The sequence below is a fragment of the Oncorhynchus mykiss genome, chromosome 7 (assembly GCF_057628025.1).
Source record: "Oncorhynchus mykiss isolate SJ-2025 chromosome 7, ASM5762802v1, whole genome shotgun sequence".
Classification (NCBI taxonomy): Eukaryota; Metazoa; Chordata; class Actinopteri; order Salmoniformes; family Salmonidae; genus Oncorhynchus; species Oncorhynchus mykiss.
The window spans coordinates 51,814,875-51,834,500 of NC_143028.1; the positions used below are offsets into that span (position 1 = coordinate 51,814,875).

General features: G+C 41.0%; 1 protein-coding gene across 9 annotated transcripts in view; it reads left to right on the top strand.

The window, feature by feature from the left end:
- The window catches only part of LOC100135783 (rtSox23), a 69,377-nt gene that overhangs the window by 38,836 nt on the left and 10,915 nt on the right, over positions 1 to 19,626 (top strand). For 6 of the 9 annotated variants that reach the window (XM_090239476.1, XM_036981840.2, XM_090239475.1 and 3 more), the window contains 6 exon segments: positions 229 to 401; positions 920 to 988; positions 1,088 to 1,202; positions 5,154 to 5,227; positions 7,868 to 8,030; positions 10,115 to 10,233. In XM_090239476.1, coding sequence (XP_090095602.1) covers positions 229 to 401; positions 920 to 988; positions 1,088 to 1,202; positions 5,154 to 5,227; positions 7,868 to 8,030; positions 10,115 to 10,233 — 713 coding nt within the window. 9 annotated transcript variants of the gene reach the window in all.

Below are 19,626 nucleotides of genomic sequence, written 5' to 3' on the forward strand. Positions count from 1 at the left end.
AATTTTATAAATGTGGCCAGACAATTTGTCCGTTATATTGTGTGGTCCTTCCAATTCGATTTGGAAAAGCATGCGCAGTTTAGGCTACAGGATGGTGAAAGTGCACGTGATGAGCTTGATGCTCCTTTCCAATAAAATCTAGGGTCTTAATTTGTATGCTGGTGACATGATCAGTGCTTAGCTGCCAATTTAACAAATAAAAATAATATTGCACTCTTGCTCTTTCAGGCACTCCAGAGTCTTTGGCAGAGAAGGAGCTGCAGTTGTTGTTGATGATCAACCAGCTGAGTGGTCTGAGGGAGCAGCTGCTGGGAGCCCACTCTGAGCAGAGGAACATGGCCACTCTGCTGTTGGAGAAACAACAGCAGCAGATGGAGCTGGCCAGACAGCAGCAGGAACAGGTGATCCTGACCTCTGACCCCTAATACACACACTTTTCGTTTTTATTTAACCTTTATTTAACTAGGCAAGTCAGTTAAGAATTTTTTTTGTTACAATGATGACCTACCCCGGCCAAATTCTGACGACGCTGAGCCAATTGTGCGCAGCCCTATGAGACTCCCAATCATGGCCGGATGTGATACAGCCTGGATTCGAACCAGAGACTATAGTGACGCCTCTTGCACTGAGATGCAGTGTCTTAGACCGCTATGCCACTTGGGAGGCCACTGACCCCTAACCTGGGTTTACCTGGTCTTACCTGAGTGTACCTGGGCTAGACCATATGTTTTTAATGGGCATGTTCCTCCAACCAGACGTTGCTGATTCATGCCATATCTTAAAACGCCTCGATAGGTATTTTGTAACTAATCATATGTTATCTGTCAGTCGGTGACAGTCTGACGTGGCACACAACCATTGATTAAAGCATGTAACATCTGAGCAGAGGAAGACAACAAATGTGTGTGGTTTATTTCAGATCGCCAAACAGCAGCAGCAGCTGATCCAGCAGCAGCACAAAATCAACCTGCTTCAGCAGCAGATCCAGGTGAGTCCTTTATGCTATTTTTATAACATCATTTTGAAGTAACTTTGGGTTAACTCTGGGTGTGACTGACCTTGTGCCCTCTGTCTGACCTGGTCATAGCAGGTGAACATGCCCTACGTGATGATCCCAGCCTTCCACCCCAACAACCAGCAACTACCTGTCACCTCCGACACACAGATGACCATGCCTCTGCAGCCAATCCCCTGCAAACCAGGTGAGTCACATCCCACACCAAACCTCATTTAGACAATCCCCTACAAACCAGGGGGGTCTAATCCGGCCCGTGGGTGGTTTATGTAAAACAATTTTATATATATATATATATATACACACACACACACACACACACACACACACACACACACACACACACACACACACACACACACACACACACACACACAGTGGGGAGAACAAGTATTTGATACACTGCCGATTTTGCAGGTTTTCCTACTTACAAAGCATGTAGAGGTCTGTCATGTTTTATCATAGGTACACTTCAACTGTGAGAGACGGAATCTAAAACAAAAGTCCAGAAAATCAAATTGTATGATTTTTAAGTAATTCATTTGCATTTTATTGCATGACATAAGAATTTGATCGCCTATCAACCAGTAAGAATTCCGGCTCTCACAGACCTGTCCACACACTCAATCAAACAGACTCCAACCTCTCCACAATGGCCAAGACCAGAGAGCTGTGTAAGGACATCAGGGATGAAATTGTAGACCCGCACCAGGCTGGGATGGGCTACAGGACAATAGGCAAGCAGCTTGGTGAGAAGGCAACAACTGTTGGCGCAATTATTAGAAAATGGAAGAAGTTCAAGATGACGGTCAATCACCCTCGGTCTGGGGCTTCATGCAAGATCTCACCTCGTGGGGCATCAATGATCATGAGGAAGGTGAGGGATCAGCCCAGAACTACATGGCAGGACTTGGTCAATGACCTGAAGAGAGCTGGGACCACAGTCTCAAAGAAAACCATTAGTAACACACTATGCCGTCATGGATTAAAATCCTGCAGCGCACGCAAGGTCCCCCTGCTTAAGCCAGCGCATGTCCAGGCCTGTCTGAAGTTTGCCAATGACCATCTGGATGATCCAGAGGAGGAATGGGAGAAGGTCATGTGGTCTGATGAGACAAAAATAGAGCTTTTTGGTCTAAACTCCACTCGCCGTGTTTGGAGGAAGACGAAGGATGAGTACCACCCCAAGAACACCATCCCAACCGTGAGGCATGGAGGTGGAAACATCATTCTTTGGGGATGCATTTCTGCAAAGGGGACAGAACGACTGCACCGTATTGAGGGGAGGATGGATGGGGCCATGTATCGCGAGATCTTGGCCAACAACCTCCTTCCCTCAGTAAGAGCATTGAAGATGGGTCGTGCCTGGGTCTTCCAGCATGACAACGACCCGAAACACACAGCCAGGGCAACTAAGGAGTGGCTCCGTAAGAAGCATCTCAAGGTCCTGGAGTGGCCTAGCCAGTCTCCAGACCTGAACCCAATAGAAAATCTTTGTAGGGAGCTGAAAGACCGTATTGCCCAGCGACAGCCCCGAAACCTGAAGGATCTGGAGAAGGTCTGCATGGAGGAGTGTGCCAAAATCCCTGCTGCAGTGTGTGCAAACCTGGTCAAGAACGACAGGAAACGTATGATCTCTGTAATTGCAAACCAAGGTTTCTGTACCAAATATTAAGTTCTGCTTTTCTGACGTATCAAATACTTATGTCATGCAATAAAATGCAAATTAATTACTTAATCATACATGATTTTCTGGATTTTTGTTGTAGATTCCGTCTTTCACAGTTGAAGTGTACCTATGATAAAATTGACAGATGTCTACATGCTTTGTAAGTAGGAAAACCTGCAAAATCGGCAGTGTATCAAATACTTGTTCTCCCCACTGTATATACGTATATATTGCCTTCAGAAAGTATTCCCACCCCTTGACCTTTTCTACATTTTGTTGTGTTATAGCCTGAATTTAAAATTGATTACACACAATACCCCATAATGTCAAAGTGGAATTATGTTTTCACATTTTTTATTTAAAAAAAAAAATTGCACGAAAAGCTGACATGTCTTGAGTCAATAAGTATTGAACCCCTTTGTTGTGGCAAGCTTGGATGGACTCACTCTGTGTGCAATAGTAGTGTTTAACATGGTTTTTGAATGACTACCTCAGCTCTGTACCCCACACATACAATTATCTGTAAGGTCCCTCAGTCGAGCAGTGCATTTCAAACACAGATTCAACCACAAAGACCAGGGAGATTTTCCAATGCCTCATAAAAAAAGAAGCAGACCACTGAATATTCCTTTGAGCATGGTGAAGTTATTAATTACACTTTAGATGTTAGAGTTTAATGGAAGTGATTGGAGAAAACTGAGGATGGATCAACAACATTGTAGTTACTCCACAATACTAACCTAAATGACAGAGTGCAAAAAGATAGCCTGTACAGAAAACATGCATCCTGTTTGCAACAAGGCACTAAGGTTATACTGAAGAAGAAAAAAACATGAAAAAACATGAGTACCACTCTTCATATTTTCAAGCACGGTGGTGTCTGCATCATGTTATGGATATGCTTGTCATCAGCAAGGACTGGGGAGTTTTTCAGGATAAAAATAAACAAAATGGAGCTAAGCACAGGCAAAGTCCTAATGGAAAACCTGGTCCAGTCTGCTTTCCAACAGACACTGGGAGACAAATTCACCTTTCAGCAGGACAATAACCTAAAACACAGATCTACATTAGAGTTGATTAGCAAGACAACATTGAATGTTCCTAAATGGCCTAGTTACAGTTTTGACTTAAATCTGCTTGAAAATATTTTGCAAGACTTAAATATCTGTTTAGCAATGATCAACAACCAACTTAAGAATAAAAAATAAAAAAAGTTAAATAAAAAATTAACTTGGCAAGTCAGTTAAGAACAAATTCTTATTTACAATGATGGCCTACCCCGGCTAAACCCTCCCCTAACCCGTACGACGCTGGGCCAATTGTGCACCACCCTATGGGACTCCCGGTCACGGCCGGTTGTGATACAGCCCAGGATCCAACCAGGGTGTGTAGTGATGCCTCTTAGCACTGAGACGCAGCGCCTTAGATCGGCGAGCCACTCGGGAGCCTCCTTGTATTAAATATTGCACAACCTACAAAGATTCAAAGCTGTAAATGCTGCCGAAGGTGTTTTTATAATGTAATTACTCTGGGGTGAATACTTATCAAATTAAGATATTAGTTTTAGGGTTTTCATTAATTCTTTTAAAAATTATATTATTTTTCTTCCACTTGGACATTAGAGTATTTTGTGTAGATTGTTGACAAAAAATGACAATTCAATCAATTTTAATACCACTTTGTAACATAACAAAATGTGTAAGGCACTGTGTGTGTGTGTATATATATATATATTATGTGTCTTTATTTACTTTTTGGGAGGGGACTAACTCAATATGCTTTAAAATGTCTAAAACCAATTTGAAACTGTGTAGAAATTATAATGGACCTACATTAATACAGTATCTTGACTGTAAAGCTAGGGAGCATCAGAATTTATTTTTTTGTGTGTGCAAATTTTAACATTGAGGAAATATAACCAATTTTCAGTGTGGTCCTCCGGACCTCGTTGAAGACCGAATGCAGTCCCCCAGGCTAGACTGAAGCAGATATGTATTTTTACCTAGAATTCCACAGCCCACGTCCCCAATGCAGTGCTTTCCAAAAAGGAGGGTTGGTTGGGGCCCATTGGTGGGATGTGACTTTGTTTAGATTACTCAGTGGTTCATCATAAACACTCAACCCTCTCATACACTATGAAATCAAATTAACGAGCTGACATTAAGTGATCGCTGTGGACTTTTAATGTATTGTAAATGTCAATCCCCCCCCCCTCTGTTTTGTTTGTCTTGTTGCTATGTACTGTGTAAATTGTTTGAGCAACGACCAGACGTCCATTTCATATGGTATTGTGGTCAGTAACCTTCTCAGTCAAACCCCCTTTTCCCTGTTCTTGCCCTTCAATGTGTTGTGCAGTCAGCATGATGGTAGTACAGATAATGTTTTCTAAATGATGTTTGGATGTTATTGATTTTGTTCCCTTCTGACAGTGATTGTGAAGCTTTCATCTCCCCCTGTTTTCTTTAACAGTGGACTATCCCATGCATCTACTGCAGAACCTTCACTCCGCCCCTATGAAAAGGCCCAGTGGTACCTTCCGACAGGTAGTGATTTTCATCCATATTATACTGGACATATACCTATACTATAGTATACCCTTATTATACTATATTACATACTGGTCCTTTGTAACTCAGTTGGTAGAGCATGGCGCTTGTAACGCCAGGGTAGTGGGTTCGATTCCCGGGACCACTCATATGTAAAATGAATGCACACATGACTGTGAGTCACTTTGGATAAAAGCGTCTGTTAAATATTATTATCACTATACTGTACACATTACACTACATACTATACTGTACACATTATACTACACTGTATACATTACACTACACTGTATACTGTAACGGATGTGAAACGGCTAGCTTAGTTAGCGGTGCGCGCTAAATAGCGTTTCAATTGGTGACGTCACTTGGTCTGAGACCTTGAAGTAGTAGTTCCCCGCGGCTTTTGTGGAGCGATGGGTAACGATGCTTCGTGGGTGTCAGTTGTTGATGTGTGCAGAGGGTCCCTGGTTCGCGCCAGGGTATGGGCGAGGGGACGGTCTAAAGTTATACTGTTACATTGATGCTGTTGACCCGGATCACTGGTTGCTGCGGAAAAGGAGGAGGTCAAAAGGGGGGTGAGTGTAACGGATGTGAAACGGCTAGCTTAGTTAGCGGTGCGCGCTAAATAGCGTTTCAATCGGTGACGTCACTTGCTCTGAGACCTTGAAGTAGTAGTTCCCCTTGCTCTGCAAGGGCCGTGGCTTTTGTGGAGCGATGGGTAACGATGCTTCGTGGGTGACTGTTGTTGATGTGTGCAGAGGGTACCTGGTTCGCGCCCGGGTATGGGCGAGGGAACGGTCTAAAGTTATACTGTTACATACTATACTGTGCATATTACATGACACTGTACACATTACACTAAACTGTTTCCTGTACACATTACACTATAAACTGTACACATTTCACTACATTGTATACTATACTGTACACCAGCCTTTCTTAAAGTATGGGTCTTTGGGTCGCGGACCTGTTAATGGTGGGTCGCGACGTGTCTGCGTAAATTGTTAATTATTTAATGAATTACTGGAATTGATTTGGCCAAATACACCTGCGCTCTCTGTTCAGTGTGCTCTCTGCTTAACAGCGGTCTCTGTTCAGTTCGGCTTCGCGAGTGTGAGAGGGATATGCCCGTGTGCTTCGAGGTTTACCGGATCTTATTTCTTCAGTTTTCTTGAAGATTACTCCGCAACATGCATGACGCAGCGCTGTCGTTCAAGCCACTGACTCGCCATCACTCACCGCTTTCATGAAATGCTAGCCACAAGTTCTGACTGAGCTCAATTATCATGAAACGCATATACAGCGATGAGTTTCTGTCTCTTTCAAACAAACTTGAACCATTCCATTGTGGATTTTGCTATTATAAAAAGGTTACCAATGTAATTAGCAGTAAAAATAAATGTTTTGTCATACCCGTGGTATACGGCGTGATATACCACAGCCAATGAGCATTCAGGGCTCGAACCACCCAGTTTATAATTTACTATACTATACACTATACCAGGGTTATTTGACTCTTACCCTACAAAGTACCTGATAATGAATTGCGTACACCTGGTGTCCCAGGTCTAAATCAGTCCCTGATTAGAGGGGAACAATGAAAAAATGCAGTGGGACTGGCTATACTATACACTATACTATACACTATACTTTACAGTAGCACCTATGTCCAGATTCAAGCTTTGCACCTGTTCGTTTGCCAAGGGAATAAAATATAAAAGGGAAGCAAATTATGTTAATGTTTCTATAAAGACAGTTCCATGTCTTTTCTTTTCTGTATTTTATTCACCTCCTGAAAATAACAGCTGCAAATATTGCACAGGTGCAAGCATTATTTTAGCATAGATTTACTTGTATTTTTGTGCAAATGTCATGTTAGTGGCTGAAGCCTGAACTATGTATGGGCCTAAAGGGTTCATCATACTGTAGTCCAAAACGTGTACACACAGCAGTGTTCTAGAATATTGGACCGTTGGCTTTCATACTTTTCGAATTCTCAACTCAGCTCAAACAATTTCTCCAACTGTCATCACATTCAAATGAATAGAGGACTTGTACCGGGAGACGGGTTGGTTGGAAATTGTGGGGAGGTGCACGTTTGGCCCTGTGGCCGAACTAATATGCCTCAGCTTCCGTGGACTATGATTTATGCTTAAGAAGCTAGCTCTCTTAGGACTACAGATACAGGCTAGATCTCTTTGAAAACACTGTCAAAACAATGCACTCCAAATTAACAATGGATGTTTCTGGTACACTACACCCCATTCACAATTGTGTGCGCAATGCATGCTCTTTCTGCACAGTTGGTTCTCAAGTGGAAAAGAGCATCACATAAATAACTAAACAAAATAATCAGGACAAAGAGAAAGAACAGGCAACAGAAATGTTAGATTAAAGAAACACTACAGAGGTGTGAGATGACATATCTGTCATGCATAACCCTAACACATACACACCCACCTCATACCTCGGTGTGTGTGTGTGTGTGTTTATTATATTGACATGGATGAGAACTGTACGTTGTGTGTTTTTTTAATATTTACTCAGCGTATAAATATAAGCAGTGTAGTGTATTGTGTTTCTGTGTTGTGCTGACACACCCCTGATGGTCTAGTCTCTTGTATCTTTTCCCCTTAGGAAGCCAGCCAGCCTCTGAACTTGACCTCCAAGCCCAAGGGGATGGACATTGGGAACATCCCCAGCCCGCAGTCCTTTGAGCTGGGCACGTTGACACTGCAGGGGGGGTACAGACCCAGAGACAACCATAGAGACAGCCCCTCACGACCTGCACTTAACCTGGGTCTGTCTGCACACACACATTTATGCTACACACACACACACAACACCTACATACTAGAGGTCGACCGATAACGATTTTTCAAAATAGATAACGATTATTGGAGGACCAAAAAAAGTCGATACAAATTAATCGGACGATTTATTTGTAATAATGACAATTACAACAATACTGAATTAACACTTTTATTTGAACTTAATATAATACATCAATAAAATCAATTTAGCCTCAAATAAATAATGAAACCTGTTAAATGGTTTAAATAATGCAAAAACAAAGTGTTGTAGAAGAAAGTAAAAGTGCAATATGTGCCATGTAAAACACCTAACGTTTAAGTTCCTTGCTCAGAACATGAGAACATATGAAAGCTGGTGGTTCCTTTTAACATGAGACTTCAATATTCCCAGGTAAGAGGTTTTAGGTTGTAGTTATTATAGAAATTATAGGACTATTTCTGTCTAAACCATTTGTATTTCATATATCTTTGACTATTGGATGTTCTTATAGGCACTATAGTATTGCCAGTGTAACAGTATAGCTTCCTTCCCTCTCCTCGCCCCTACCTGGGCTTGAACCAGGGACACATCGACAACAGCCACCCTCGAAGCATCGTTACCCATCACTCCACAAAAGCTGCAGCCCTTGCAGCGCAAGGGGAACAACTACTTCAAGGTCTCAGAGCGAGTGACGTCACCAGTTGAAAAGCTGTTAGCGCACAACCCGCTAACTAGCTAGCCATTTCACATTGGTTACACCAGCCTAATCTCGGGAGTTGATAGGCTTGAAGTCATAAACAGCTCAATGCTTGAAGCACAGCGAAGAGCTGCTGGCAAATGCAGGAAAGTGCTGTTTGAATGAATACTTACGAGCCTGCTGCTGCCTACCACCACTCAGTCAGACTGCTCTATCAAATATCAAATCATAGACTTAATTATAACATAATAACACACTGAAATACGAGCCTTAGGTCATTAATATGGTCAAATCCGGAAACTATCATTTCGTGAAAAAAAACTTTTATTCTTTCAGTGAAATACGGAACCGTTCCGTATTTATCTAACAGGTGGCATCCATAAGTCGAAATATTGCTGTTACATTGCACAACCTTCAATGTTATGTCATAATTATGTACAATTCTGGCAAATTAATTATGTTCTTTGTTAGGAAGAAATTGTCTTCACACAGGTCACAACAAGCCAGGCTGCCCAAACTGCTGCAAATAACCTGACTGCTTGCACGGAACGCAAGAGAAGTGACACAATTTCCCTAGTTAAAAGAAATTCATGTTAGCAGGCAATATTAACTAAATATGCAGGTTTAAAAATATATACTTGTGTATTGATTTTAAAGAAAGGCATTGATGTTTATGGTTAGGTACACATTGGTGCAACAACAGTGCTTTTTTTCGCAAATGCGCTTGTTAAATCGTCAACCGTTTGTCGAAGTAGGCTGTAATTCGATGAGAAATTAACAGGCACCGCAGCGATTATATGCAACCCAGGACAAGCTATATAAACTAGTAATATCATCAACCATGTGTAGTTAACTAGTGATTATGTTAAGAATGATTGTTTTTATAAGATAAGTTTAATGCTAGCTAGCAACTTACCTTGACTTCTTGCTGCACTTGCATAACAGGTAGTCAGCCTGCCACGCAGTCTCCTCGTGGAGTGCAATGTAATCGGCCACAATCGGTGTCCAGAAATGTGGATTACCGATTGTTATGAAAACTTGAATCGGCCATTCCGATTAATCGGTCGACCTCTACTACATACCTCCTTCCACTCATGACATTCTTTACCTTCAGGCATGTCAACACTCTGTGTGTGTGTGTGTGTGTGTGTGTGTGTGTGTGTGTGTGTGTGTGTGTGTGTGTGTGAGAGAGAGCTTGTTCCCCCTTTAACTTTAGGACTTATGCTCTATCAGCGAGTCTGTCACCACCCACACTCTCCCTCTGAAACAATAAGTGTACTCTGTTGTCTTGACATTTGCAACACTTTGTCGGTGCCCTGCACATCTGAACATCTGATGACGATTTGTTCCTCACTTTTCTTTCCTCTCTCTCTCCTCCTTCTCTCTCTCTGCAGGATTTCTGGGAGAGGGGGATGTGGTCACCCAGGCCATCCATGATGCCCAGCAGCTGCTGCGGAGTCATGGGCCGGGCGGAAGAGAGCGGGAGCGAGAGAGAGAGAGCACTGCCAGGATGGTAAGCCATTGTCCAAAGACACACACACTCTCAGACCACTGTCCTTGTCAGTCTCTCTTTATGGAGGAGTGTGTAGCCTCCTCTAAACACCCATCACACACACACAGACTGGCAGGCTAAGGGCTGTGGCTGGGTTCAGTTCCAGGTTTAGGGTTACAGGGAGCCGTGGTCTCAGTGGCTATTATAGACTGGAGAATGTCTCAGCTACACACACACACACACACACACACACACACACACACACACACACACACACACACACACACACAATGTCTCAGCCATGTCATCCAGCAGGAACAACAGCTGCTGTAAACTCACAACAGTGCTCTTAGAACACCATGGTGATGACTCACCTATCTCCTTTGTCCACTGTAACACACCACTTCCCCCCTCTCCCCCTTCTCTCTTTCCTACACCCCTCTTCCTCCTCTCCTTTCCAGACATATAGAAAAACAGTTCGGCCATGTGTGTTTTAAATGTAGACTTTTCATGGACCCCACAATGGCAACAAAAGCTCCAAGACGAGTTCAATCTTCAGCAGTAACAATGTCATTGTTGTGGAGCATATGGTGCCATCATATGGGAGAGTTCTTGTCACCCTAATTTCTTGCACCCCTCCTCTCCTTCTCTCCTCCCCATCCCTCTTTTATTTCCTTCTTTATTTTATTTCCAAAAAATGTTTTAATGAATATCCGAAACATACGATATACTTGCAGTGAAGCCGCTCAACAACTCCATCATACCAGTCATCCAACGAACTCCCATTCAGAGCGACACACAGAAGCATCCAGGGTCAATGCCCTGCTCAAGGGCACGTTGACATATCTCCCAACAGGCCAATAAACGTGAACCCGAACCCTCCAAGATCCCCCCCACAGTTCCCCAATAGCTGTCCCTCAACCATTCGAGACCCCTCCCACAGTTCCCCCCCAAAGAAGAAAAATAAAAAATACAATTATTTCCCCACCCCCAAGAACCCCCCCCCCCCCCCCCCCCCCAATGCACCAACAACCAGGAGAATGAACTAAAGAGAAAAAATAAAGACACAAGAAAGCAGCAAACAACAATGCAAAAAAATATTATTAAAAAAACAACATTTTAAACATAGGACATCAAGGACAACTAAAATCAGAACAGTATTGCCAACTGTATATGTTTGTGTGCATGTCTGGCACTATTACATGTGTCGTGTCTTTACTATCATAAAACTGAAGACTTATAGTTTTTATTAAAGATTCTCTGTAATTAGTATTACGCGATTTAAACTCATTAATTATGTAACTGTAATTAACTAGGAAGTCGGGGCACCAAGGAAAATATTCAGATTACAAAATTATAATTTCCCAATATAACCTTTCAGATATTTTATATCTGATCAATTAGTCTTCGAATTAATGAATTATTTACTTTACCTCACGGTAGTCTCATTCCAAACGTCGTAAATTGTTGGTTATCTGCACGAACCCAGTCTTCATTATGAGTCATCCATACATCAATTGTCTTAAATAATTTATTTATAAACTAACTAAACAATCACAGAAGTGCACACACAAATAAACAAAGTAAATATGGTTACAAGAAATGACAGGGAAATGTGCCCTAGTGGGCTAAACCGGTTGTTAGACAAAAGGGAAGTGGGAGTTAATAATTATAACAATTGAAATGCTAATCCTTTACACATGAACACTCACTCATTCGGGAACAATTGCAATCAATATATATATTTACGCTCAGTGTGTCGTCTTGATCGCTGTTGAAAAATGTGTTTCTTTTGTAGAATTGTCCGTCTCTCTCTCTCTCTGTCGTGGTTATAGTGGATAGTTCAGAGTGATATTCATTCATGTAGAATGGATGTTTCGGCGGTTGTCGTTCTTTGCGTTCAATGATACCGAATTCCTAGTTGCAGACTAGTAATTAATATCAAAGACTTGTACTTATTCTGTCGGTATCGATAGTCTAAGAGTTTAACCACGTGGTATGGTTAAAAGATTCAGCAATGGTCTGCAACCTTTGTCCTCCCGTGATTGATAGAAACATGGTCTACTGAGAATTTCTCAAAGTTGGGTTTTATTCGGAATTGCAGAAAAGGGGCTGCTGTCCCAGGATGCCTGACCCTAACTGGGCTCATGGGCAGTCCTCTGATTTAGTTCAACTCAAAAGGGAATTGTAGTTTCCTTCATTAAACAGTCCAAAATCACATTACACAATTTTACAAACAGTATCATACTCACTTATTCATCTTATACAACAATTAGATGTAAACCTCATATCTGAGGCTATTATATAAACAGCGTTATGGTAATGTGGCCACACCGTCTCCCATGAGCTTCCCCAAGTTGTAACAAACGGACCAGTTCGTAGCTGGATTCTTCACCAACCTTTTATACCTTCTCCGGAATATGAAATTTGTTCGGATCTCAAGTTCTGTGAGGTGGAAGAAATTCACTCTGTCTCTTATACTGTGTCCATGAGGAGAACATCTCTTTGAAGAATTTACGACCTCCTGGTTGAAGGAGCAGGGAGAGGGGGATGGTGCTTGCTGTACCCAAAGAGGGAAACGTCATGACACATGTATGTGTGTGTGTGTGTGTTCTTGTATGCGTTTATTTGAATGAGAGCGTGTGTATATGCATGTGTACAAACACCTGCACGGCATCCGCCTCAGGCAAACCAGCATTAGTTGTAAAAACACTGCCCCTCAGTGTCATTCAAACATCATTTTTATTACGTTTTATTTAGACTTTTTTCTTTTTTTAAACTTTTATCATTCTATCTCTCGCACAGCAACTCCACTCCCACTACAATTCCACATCCCAACCCTCAGCTTCCCTCAGCCCATCCCATCTATCTCTGCTTGCCACCCACTTCGGGTTTCTACACAACACATATTTTCAACTATTCTGTGATGTTTAACGTACAATTTCAATCTATCGAATAGAATCCACAGATTGCGAGTTGAAGATAAATACTTTTACTAAGAGTATTAGTATATTAGTAATTGACTGACCCAGTCTCTCCAGACCTCCTAACAGTACTATTTCTAGGGTCAATTTTAGATCAATGCTATGCATTTTCAGCCATTCCTGAACCTGAGACCAGAAACAGGCTACCTGAGGGCAATACCAAAATAAATGGTCTATTGATTCTGTATCCTCACAACAAAATCTGCAGAGCTTCGATGATTTTATGACCCAATTATTCAACATTTTGTTGGTCGCAGGAATTCTATATAATATTTTTAGCTGAAAAGCACGAAGTCTTGAATCTTGTGGTGTTTTATATATCATCTCATACACCCTGTACCGTGGAATCGGTACATAAAAAAATGTTTTCCGAACTATTTTGTAATCTGTATTGCACAGTTGTCAACATCCTGGTCCTCAAATGAAACTGGTATACTTTCCTGTTTATGCTGTTTTTATTCCTCTGCCAGTTTGGATCCTTTATGGGCAGACAGACCAGTTCCCTGCTTCCTCCATTTTTGGGGTACTGCTGTAATCAATTGGTTGTACTCTTGGATTGGGCAGACCTTCCCGTACAATTCTGATAACTCCATGAAGGACATAACTCTACCATTCCAATTTACAATATCATTTAAGAACAAAATACCCTTTTCAAACATCTTTCCCATAAATACAGGTATTCTATCAACCAGCACATTTGAGTAGCCATAATATTTGTTGTAATATTTGTTCTATCTTTTCAGGGGGATGAAATTTAAATTGTAGCCAGCCCTGCAATGCTCGTTTGAAAAAGAGAGATACTTTGAAAAAAGTATAATTTTCAATTAATTGAAAATGAGACATGGCAATATGCACAAAGGCAATTTTTACACAATCAATGAGCTTTTATTAGTAATCCACTTGAACCATTTAGGGTTCAAGTAAACCTTTTGAATAAATTAAGCTTTTAGAGAAAGCTTTAGTGCTTTTATATTTAATAATCTCAACCCACCCAACTCATATTCATTATATAGATAGGTACGTTTTATTTTGTCTGGTTTAGCGTCCCAGATAAAGCTAAATATTTTTTGCTCATATAATTTGAAAAACAAGAACCATAAGTAAGTGAGTAAACTGAGATATGACTAAGGAGTTAATCAGGGCAATTTTTCCATAAATAGACAGGTATTTACCTCTCCATGGTTGCAGGACCATGTCTATTTTTACATGTTTTCTATTGAAAATCATTGTGGAGAGCTTATTTATATCTTTTTTGATATGAATACCAAGTATGTCTACTTCAGCATCAGCCCATTTTATAGGTAAACTGCAGGGTAATGTGAAAGTTGTATTTAACATTTTTTTTTTTTAAAGATCTAACAATACGTAATATTGTACAATTACGTAAGCTTGCGGATTTAATATAAAAGTTGAGTCATCGGCATTCGTCCATGTCTTGGATTTCTAATCCTCTGTTGTTATTGGATCTGATTTTAATAACTAGCATTTCAATGGCCATAACGAATATATATGGTGACAGCGGACACCCTTGTTTAACTCCTTTTGACAATTCAAAAATCTCTGAGAAGTAGCTGTTATTTCCTAATTTACACACGGGGTTGCTATAAATTATTTTTTACCCATTTTATAAGAGAATTACCGAAATTGAAAAAAATCCAGGCAATTATAAAATCCAGTCGTACTTTATCAAATGCTTTTCAAAATCCACTATAAATACCAGGCCTGGCTTCTTAGATGTTTCATGATGTTCTATTCTAGTAGTTGTCGTATTTTATCTCCAATGTATCATCCATATAAAAAACCTGTCTGATCAGGATGAACAGAACTTTGTAAAACCCTTTTAATTCTGAGTGCTATGCATTTCGCTAGTATTTTTGCATCACAACATTGAAGTGTAAGGGGTCTCCAGTTTTTTTTAGATAGACCGGGTCTTTATATTTGCCATCTGGGTCTTGTTTTAATAATAGAGAAATCAGACCTTCCTGCTGAGTACCTGACAAACGACCATTTCTATAGGAGTAGTTAAAACAATCTAACAATAGAGCTTTTGGAATATCAAATAAGGCTTGATATACCTCTGCCGGTATGCCATCAAGCCCTGGGATTTTTCCAGACTGAAAGGATTTAATAGCCTCAAAGTTATTCATCTGTAATCTGGCCTTCGCACAGATCTTTCTGTACATTTGTTAATTTTCCATTTTTTTTATTATTTGGAAAGAATTCCTTACCATAATCTTCAGTGGGAGAGGATGAGGCGGAAAAGAGAATATCTGCCTAAAATAATTGGATCCTCTTTTGAAATAAAATCATAGACGATTCCGTCTTCAGTAACGAGTTTCTGCAAATTATTTTCAGGAAGAATTTTGTGCATTTTTCTCCATATTCCATCCAGTTTGCTTTATTTTTGTAATATATTACATTAGATCGTTATTGAATAAGTTCCTCAATATCTTGTTTTTCCTCTAACTTATTTTGTATCCTAACTTATTTTGTATCTCTGTAGTATTGTTTGTATTTATTTGTACTATTAGTTCATGGATTTCCCTTGTTAATCTTGTCTCTTTAGCCAGAAACTGCTTTTTTATTATTTTTTATTATTGATGAATATTGAGTTGAATGACCTCTGAAGGTACATTTAAAGGTATCCCAAACAATGTGAATTGCTGAAAAATTCAGTTATAAATTATGTTGTACTAGTTAAAAATAAGTTGTCCTCCAGTAAACTTTGATAAAATGTCCAATATCCCCGTCCACGTGGAAAATCTATGAGCTATGTTAATGCCAATTAGATGATGATCCGATCGCATTCTGCCTCCTATTAAAACGTTTTAAGTGTTAAGTGTTTTTAGTCTCCAAATATCCATTATTTCTAATGTGTCCATAATATTTGTGATTTCCTTAAGGGCACGGTGACGATAGTTTGTAGAGTGATCACCTTTACGGTCCTTTGAGGTACTTAACACTGTGTTATAGTCTCCTACCTCTTATTTCCTTCCTTTGTATTTACAGACTTGTCTTTAAAGGTCAAGAACAGTCATTCTGATTCCCAGGTAAAATAGCCTTTTGAGAAACTAAAATACCACCCATAATATGCAATTTTGTTTTTTGTTTTTTTCAATGGCTAACTACCAGGAAGTTTGAACAGACCGGTTGAGTGGGTGTCGAGCACATATTCATGAGCTCGCCTTGACTGACAGCTCTTTGAAACACCTATGTCAAGCAACTTGGATGCAGTGTTGTAGTAAAATCATCTCAAGCATATTTGGTGATACTCAAAGCAACTCAAACAACATTGAACTTGCATCAATGATGTCCATTTTTAATACATCGTTTTGGCATGTATCTTGTGATACGTTTCACAGCAGCACTGACGGATGTGTTGACATGACAACTGCGAGTTGTGAACGACCCTTCCCCCTCTTTTGTTCCATGCTGGAAATATATGTTTCCCTTCCATCTGTGTCTGATAATAATCTTTGCCATAGGTGAATAGGGTAAACTTTTAATTATATTTGCTGACACCCTACAGTCAAATTTTGGCACTAATATAGTAGCAATTTAGCTACAGTTGAAGTCGGAAGTTTACATTCACTTAGGTTGGAGTCATTAAAACTTGTTTTTCAACCACTCCACCAATCTTCTAGTTAACAAACCTATAGTTTTGGCAAGTCGGTTAGGACATCTACTTTGTGCATGACACAAGTCATTTTTCTAACAATTGTTTACAGAGATTATTTCACTTATAATTCACTGTTTCACAATTCCAGTGGGTCAGAAGTTTACATACACTAAGTTGATTGTGCCTTTAAGCAGCTTGGAAAATTCCAGAAAATGGTGTCATGGCTTTAGAAGCTTCTGATAGGCTAATTGACATCATTTGAGTCAATTGGAGGTGTACCTGTGGATGTATTTCAAGGCCTACCTTCAGACTCAGTACCTCTTTGCTTGACATCATGGGAAAATCAAAAGAAATCAGCCAAGACCTCGGTAAATAGATTGTAGACCTCCACAAGTCTGGTTCATCCTTGGGAGCAATTTCCAAACGTCTGAACGTACCACGTTCATCTGTACAAACAATAGTACGCAAGTATGAACACCATGGGACCACGCAGCCGTCATACCACTCAGGAAGAAGACGCATTCTGTCTCCTAGAGATGAACGTACTTTGGTGCGAGAAGTGCAAATCAATCCCAGAACAACAGCAGAGGACCTTGTGAAGGTGCTGGAAGAAACGGGTACAAGCGAATCTATATTCACATTAAAACGAGTCCTATATCGACACAATCTGAAAGGCTGCTTAGCAAGGAAGAAGCTACTGCTCCAAAACTGCCATAAATATGCCAGACTACGGTTTGCAATTGCACATAGGGACATAGATCATACTTTTTAGAGAAATATCCTATGGTCTGATGAAACAAAAATAGAACTGTTTGGCCATAATAACCATCGTTATGTTTGAAGGAAAACGGGGGAGGCTTGCAAGCCAAAGAACACCATCCCAACCGTGAAGCATGGGGGTGGCAGCATCATGTTGTGGGGTTGCTTTGCTGCAGGAGGGACTGGTACACTTCACAAAATAGATGGCAACATGAGGAAGGAAAAGTATGTGGATGTATTGAAGCAACATCTCAAGAAATCAGTCAGGGAGTTAAAGCTTGGTCGCAAATGGGTCTTCCAACTGGACAATGACCCCAAGCATACTTCCAAAGTTGTGGCAAAATGGCTTAAGGACAACAAAGTCAAGGTTTTGGAGTGGCCATCACAAAGCCCTGACCTCAAGCAAGGAGGCCTACAAATCTGACTCAGTTACACCAGCTCTGTCAGGAGGAATGGGCCAAAATTCACCCAACTTATTGTGGGACGCTTGTGGAAGGCTACCCGAAACATTTGACCCAAGCGAAACAATTTAAAGGCAATGCTACCAAGTAATAATTGAGTGTATGTAAATCTCTGACCCACTGGAAATGTGATGAAAGAAATAAAAGGTGGAATAAATCAATCATCATATCCCTGGATTTCAACCGCAAGCTCTGGACATTTACACCTGGATCTCGCAGCTAGCTAGCTGCTATCGGTGTGACTATTGGCTTACGTCGATCCCGGAGCAAACATCAATTATTCCGGAGCTAGCCAGCTGAAGAGTTCCATCAGCCACTCCTGGGCTACAATCACCTGTCCGGACCCGTTTTACTGCCGATGCGGAGCCCCACCGGGCCTTCATGACTGGACTACCGACGTTATTTGCCCGAGGGAGTTATCCAACTGGCCCCTCCCTCGCGACGTTACCTGAATGCCCATCTGCGGCCCTCTAATCGTTAGTTGTCTTATCGGGTGCTATCTGAATAGGTCTATCGGACAATTTTTCTTGGGTCACTATAACTATATCTATTTTGCCAATTGGAATGATCCCCTCTACTACACGGAACACCACTAATCTACCGACGGAAATGCACGAGGTGGCTAAAAACAGGCCTCCATCCTATGCTAGCTTGCTACCGATGGCCCGGCTAGCTGTCTGAATCGCCTTTACCCCAACCAACCTCACTACTCACTGGACCCTTATGATCACTCGACTAAGCATGCCTCACCTTAATGTCAATATGCCTTGTCCATTGCTGTTCTGGTTAGTGTTTATTGGCTTATTTCACTGTAGAGCCTCTAGCCCTGCTCATTATACCTTTTCCAGCCTTTTCAGTTCCACCACACACACGCGATGACATCACCTGGTTTCAATTATGTTTCTAGACACAATATCTCTCTCATCATCACTCAATACCTAGGTGTACCTCCACTGTACATTATACCTTGAAGCTATTTTATCGCCCCCAGAAACCTCCTTTTACTCTCTGTTCCGGACGTTCCAGACGACCAATTCTCATAGCTTTTAGCCGTACCCTTATCCTACTCCTCCTCTGTTCCTCTGGTGATGTAGAGGTGAATCCAGAACCTGCAGTGCCTAGCTCCACTCCTATTCCCCAGGCGCTCTCTTTTGATGACTTCTGTAACCGTAATAACCTTGGTTTCATGTATGTTAACATTAGAAGCCTCCTCCCTAAGTTTGTTTTATTCACTGCTTTAGCACACTCTGCCAACCCGGATGTTCTAGCCGTGTCTGAATCCTGGCTTAGGAAGACCACCAAAAATTCAGAAATCTCCATCCCTAACTACAACATTTTCAGACTAGATAGAACGGCCAAAGGGGGCGGTGTTGCAATCTATTGCAAAGATAGGCCAGAACTCTGCAGGCTACTATCCAGGTCTGTACCCAAACAATTTGAACCTCTACTTTTAAAAATCCAGGTCTGTACCAAAACAATTTGAACTACTTTAAAAAATCCACCTCTCTAAAAACAAGTTTCTCACCTTCGCCGCCTGCTATAAACCACCCTCTGCCCCCAGCTGTGCTCTGGATACCATATATGAACTGAT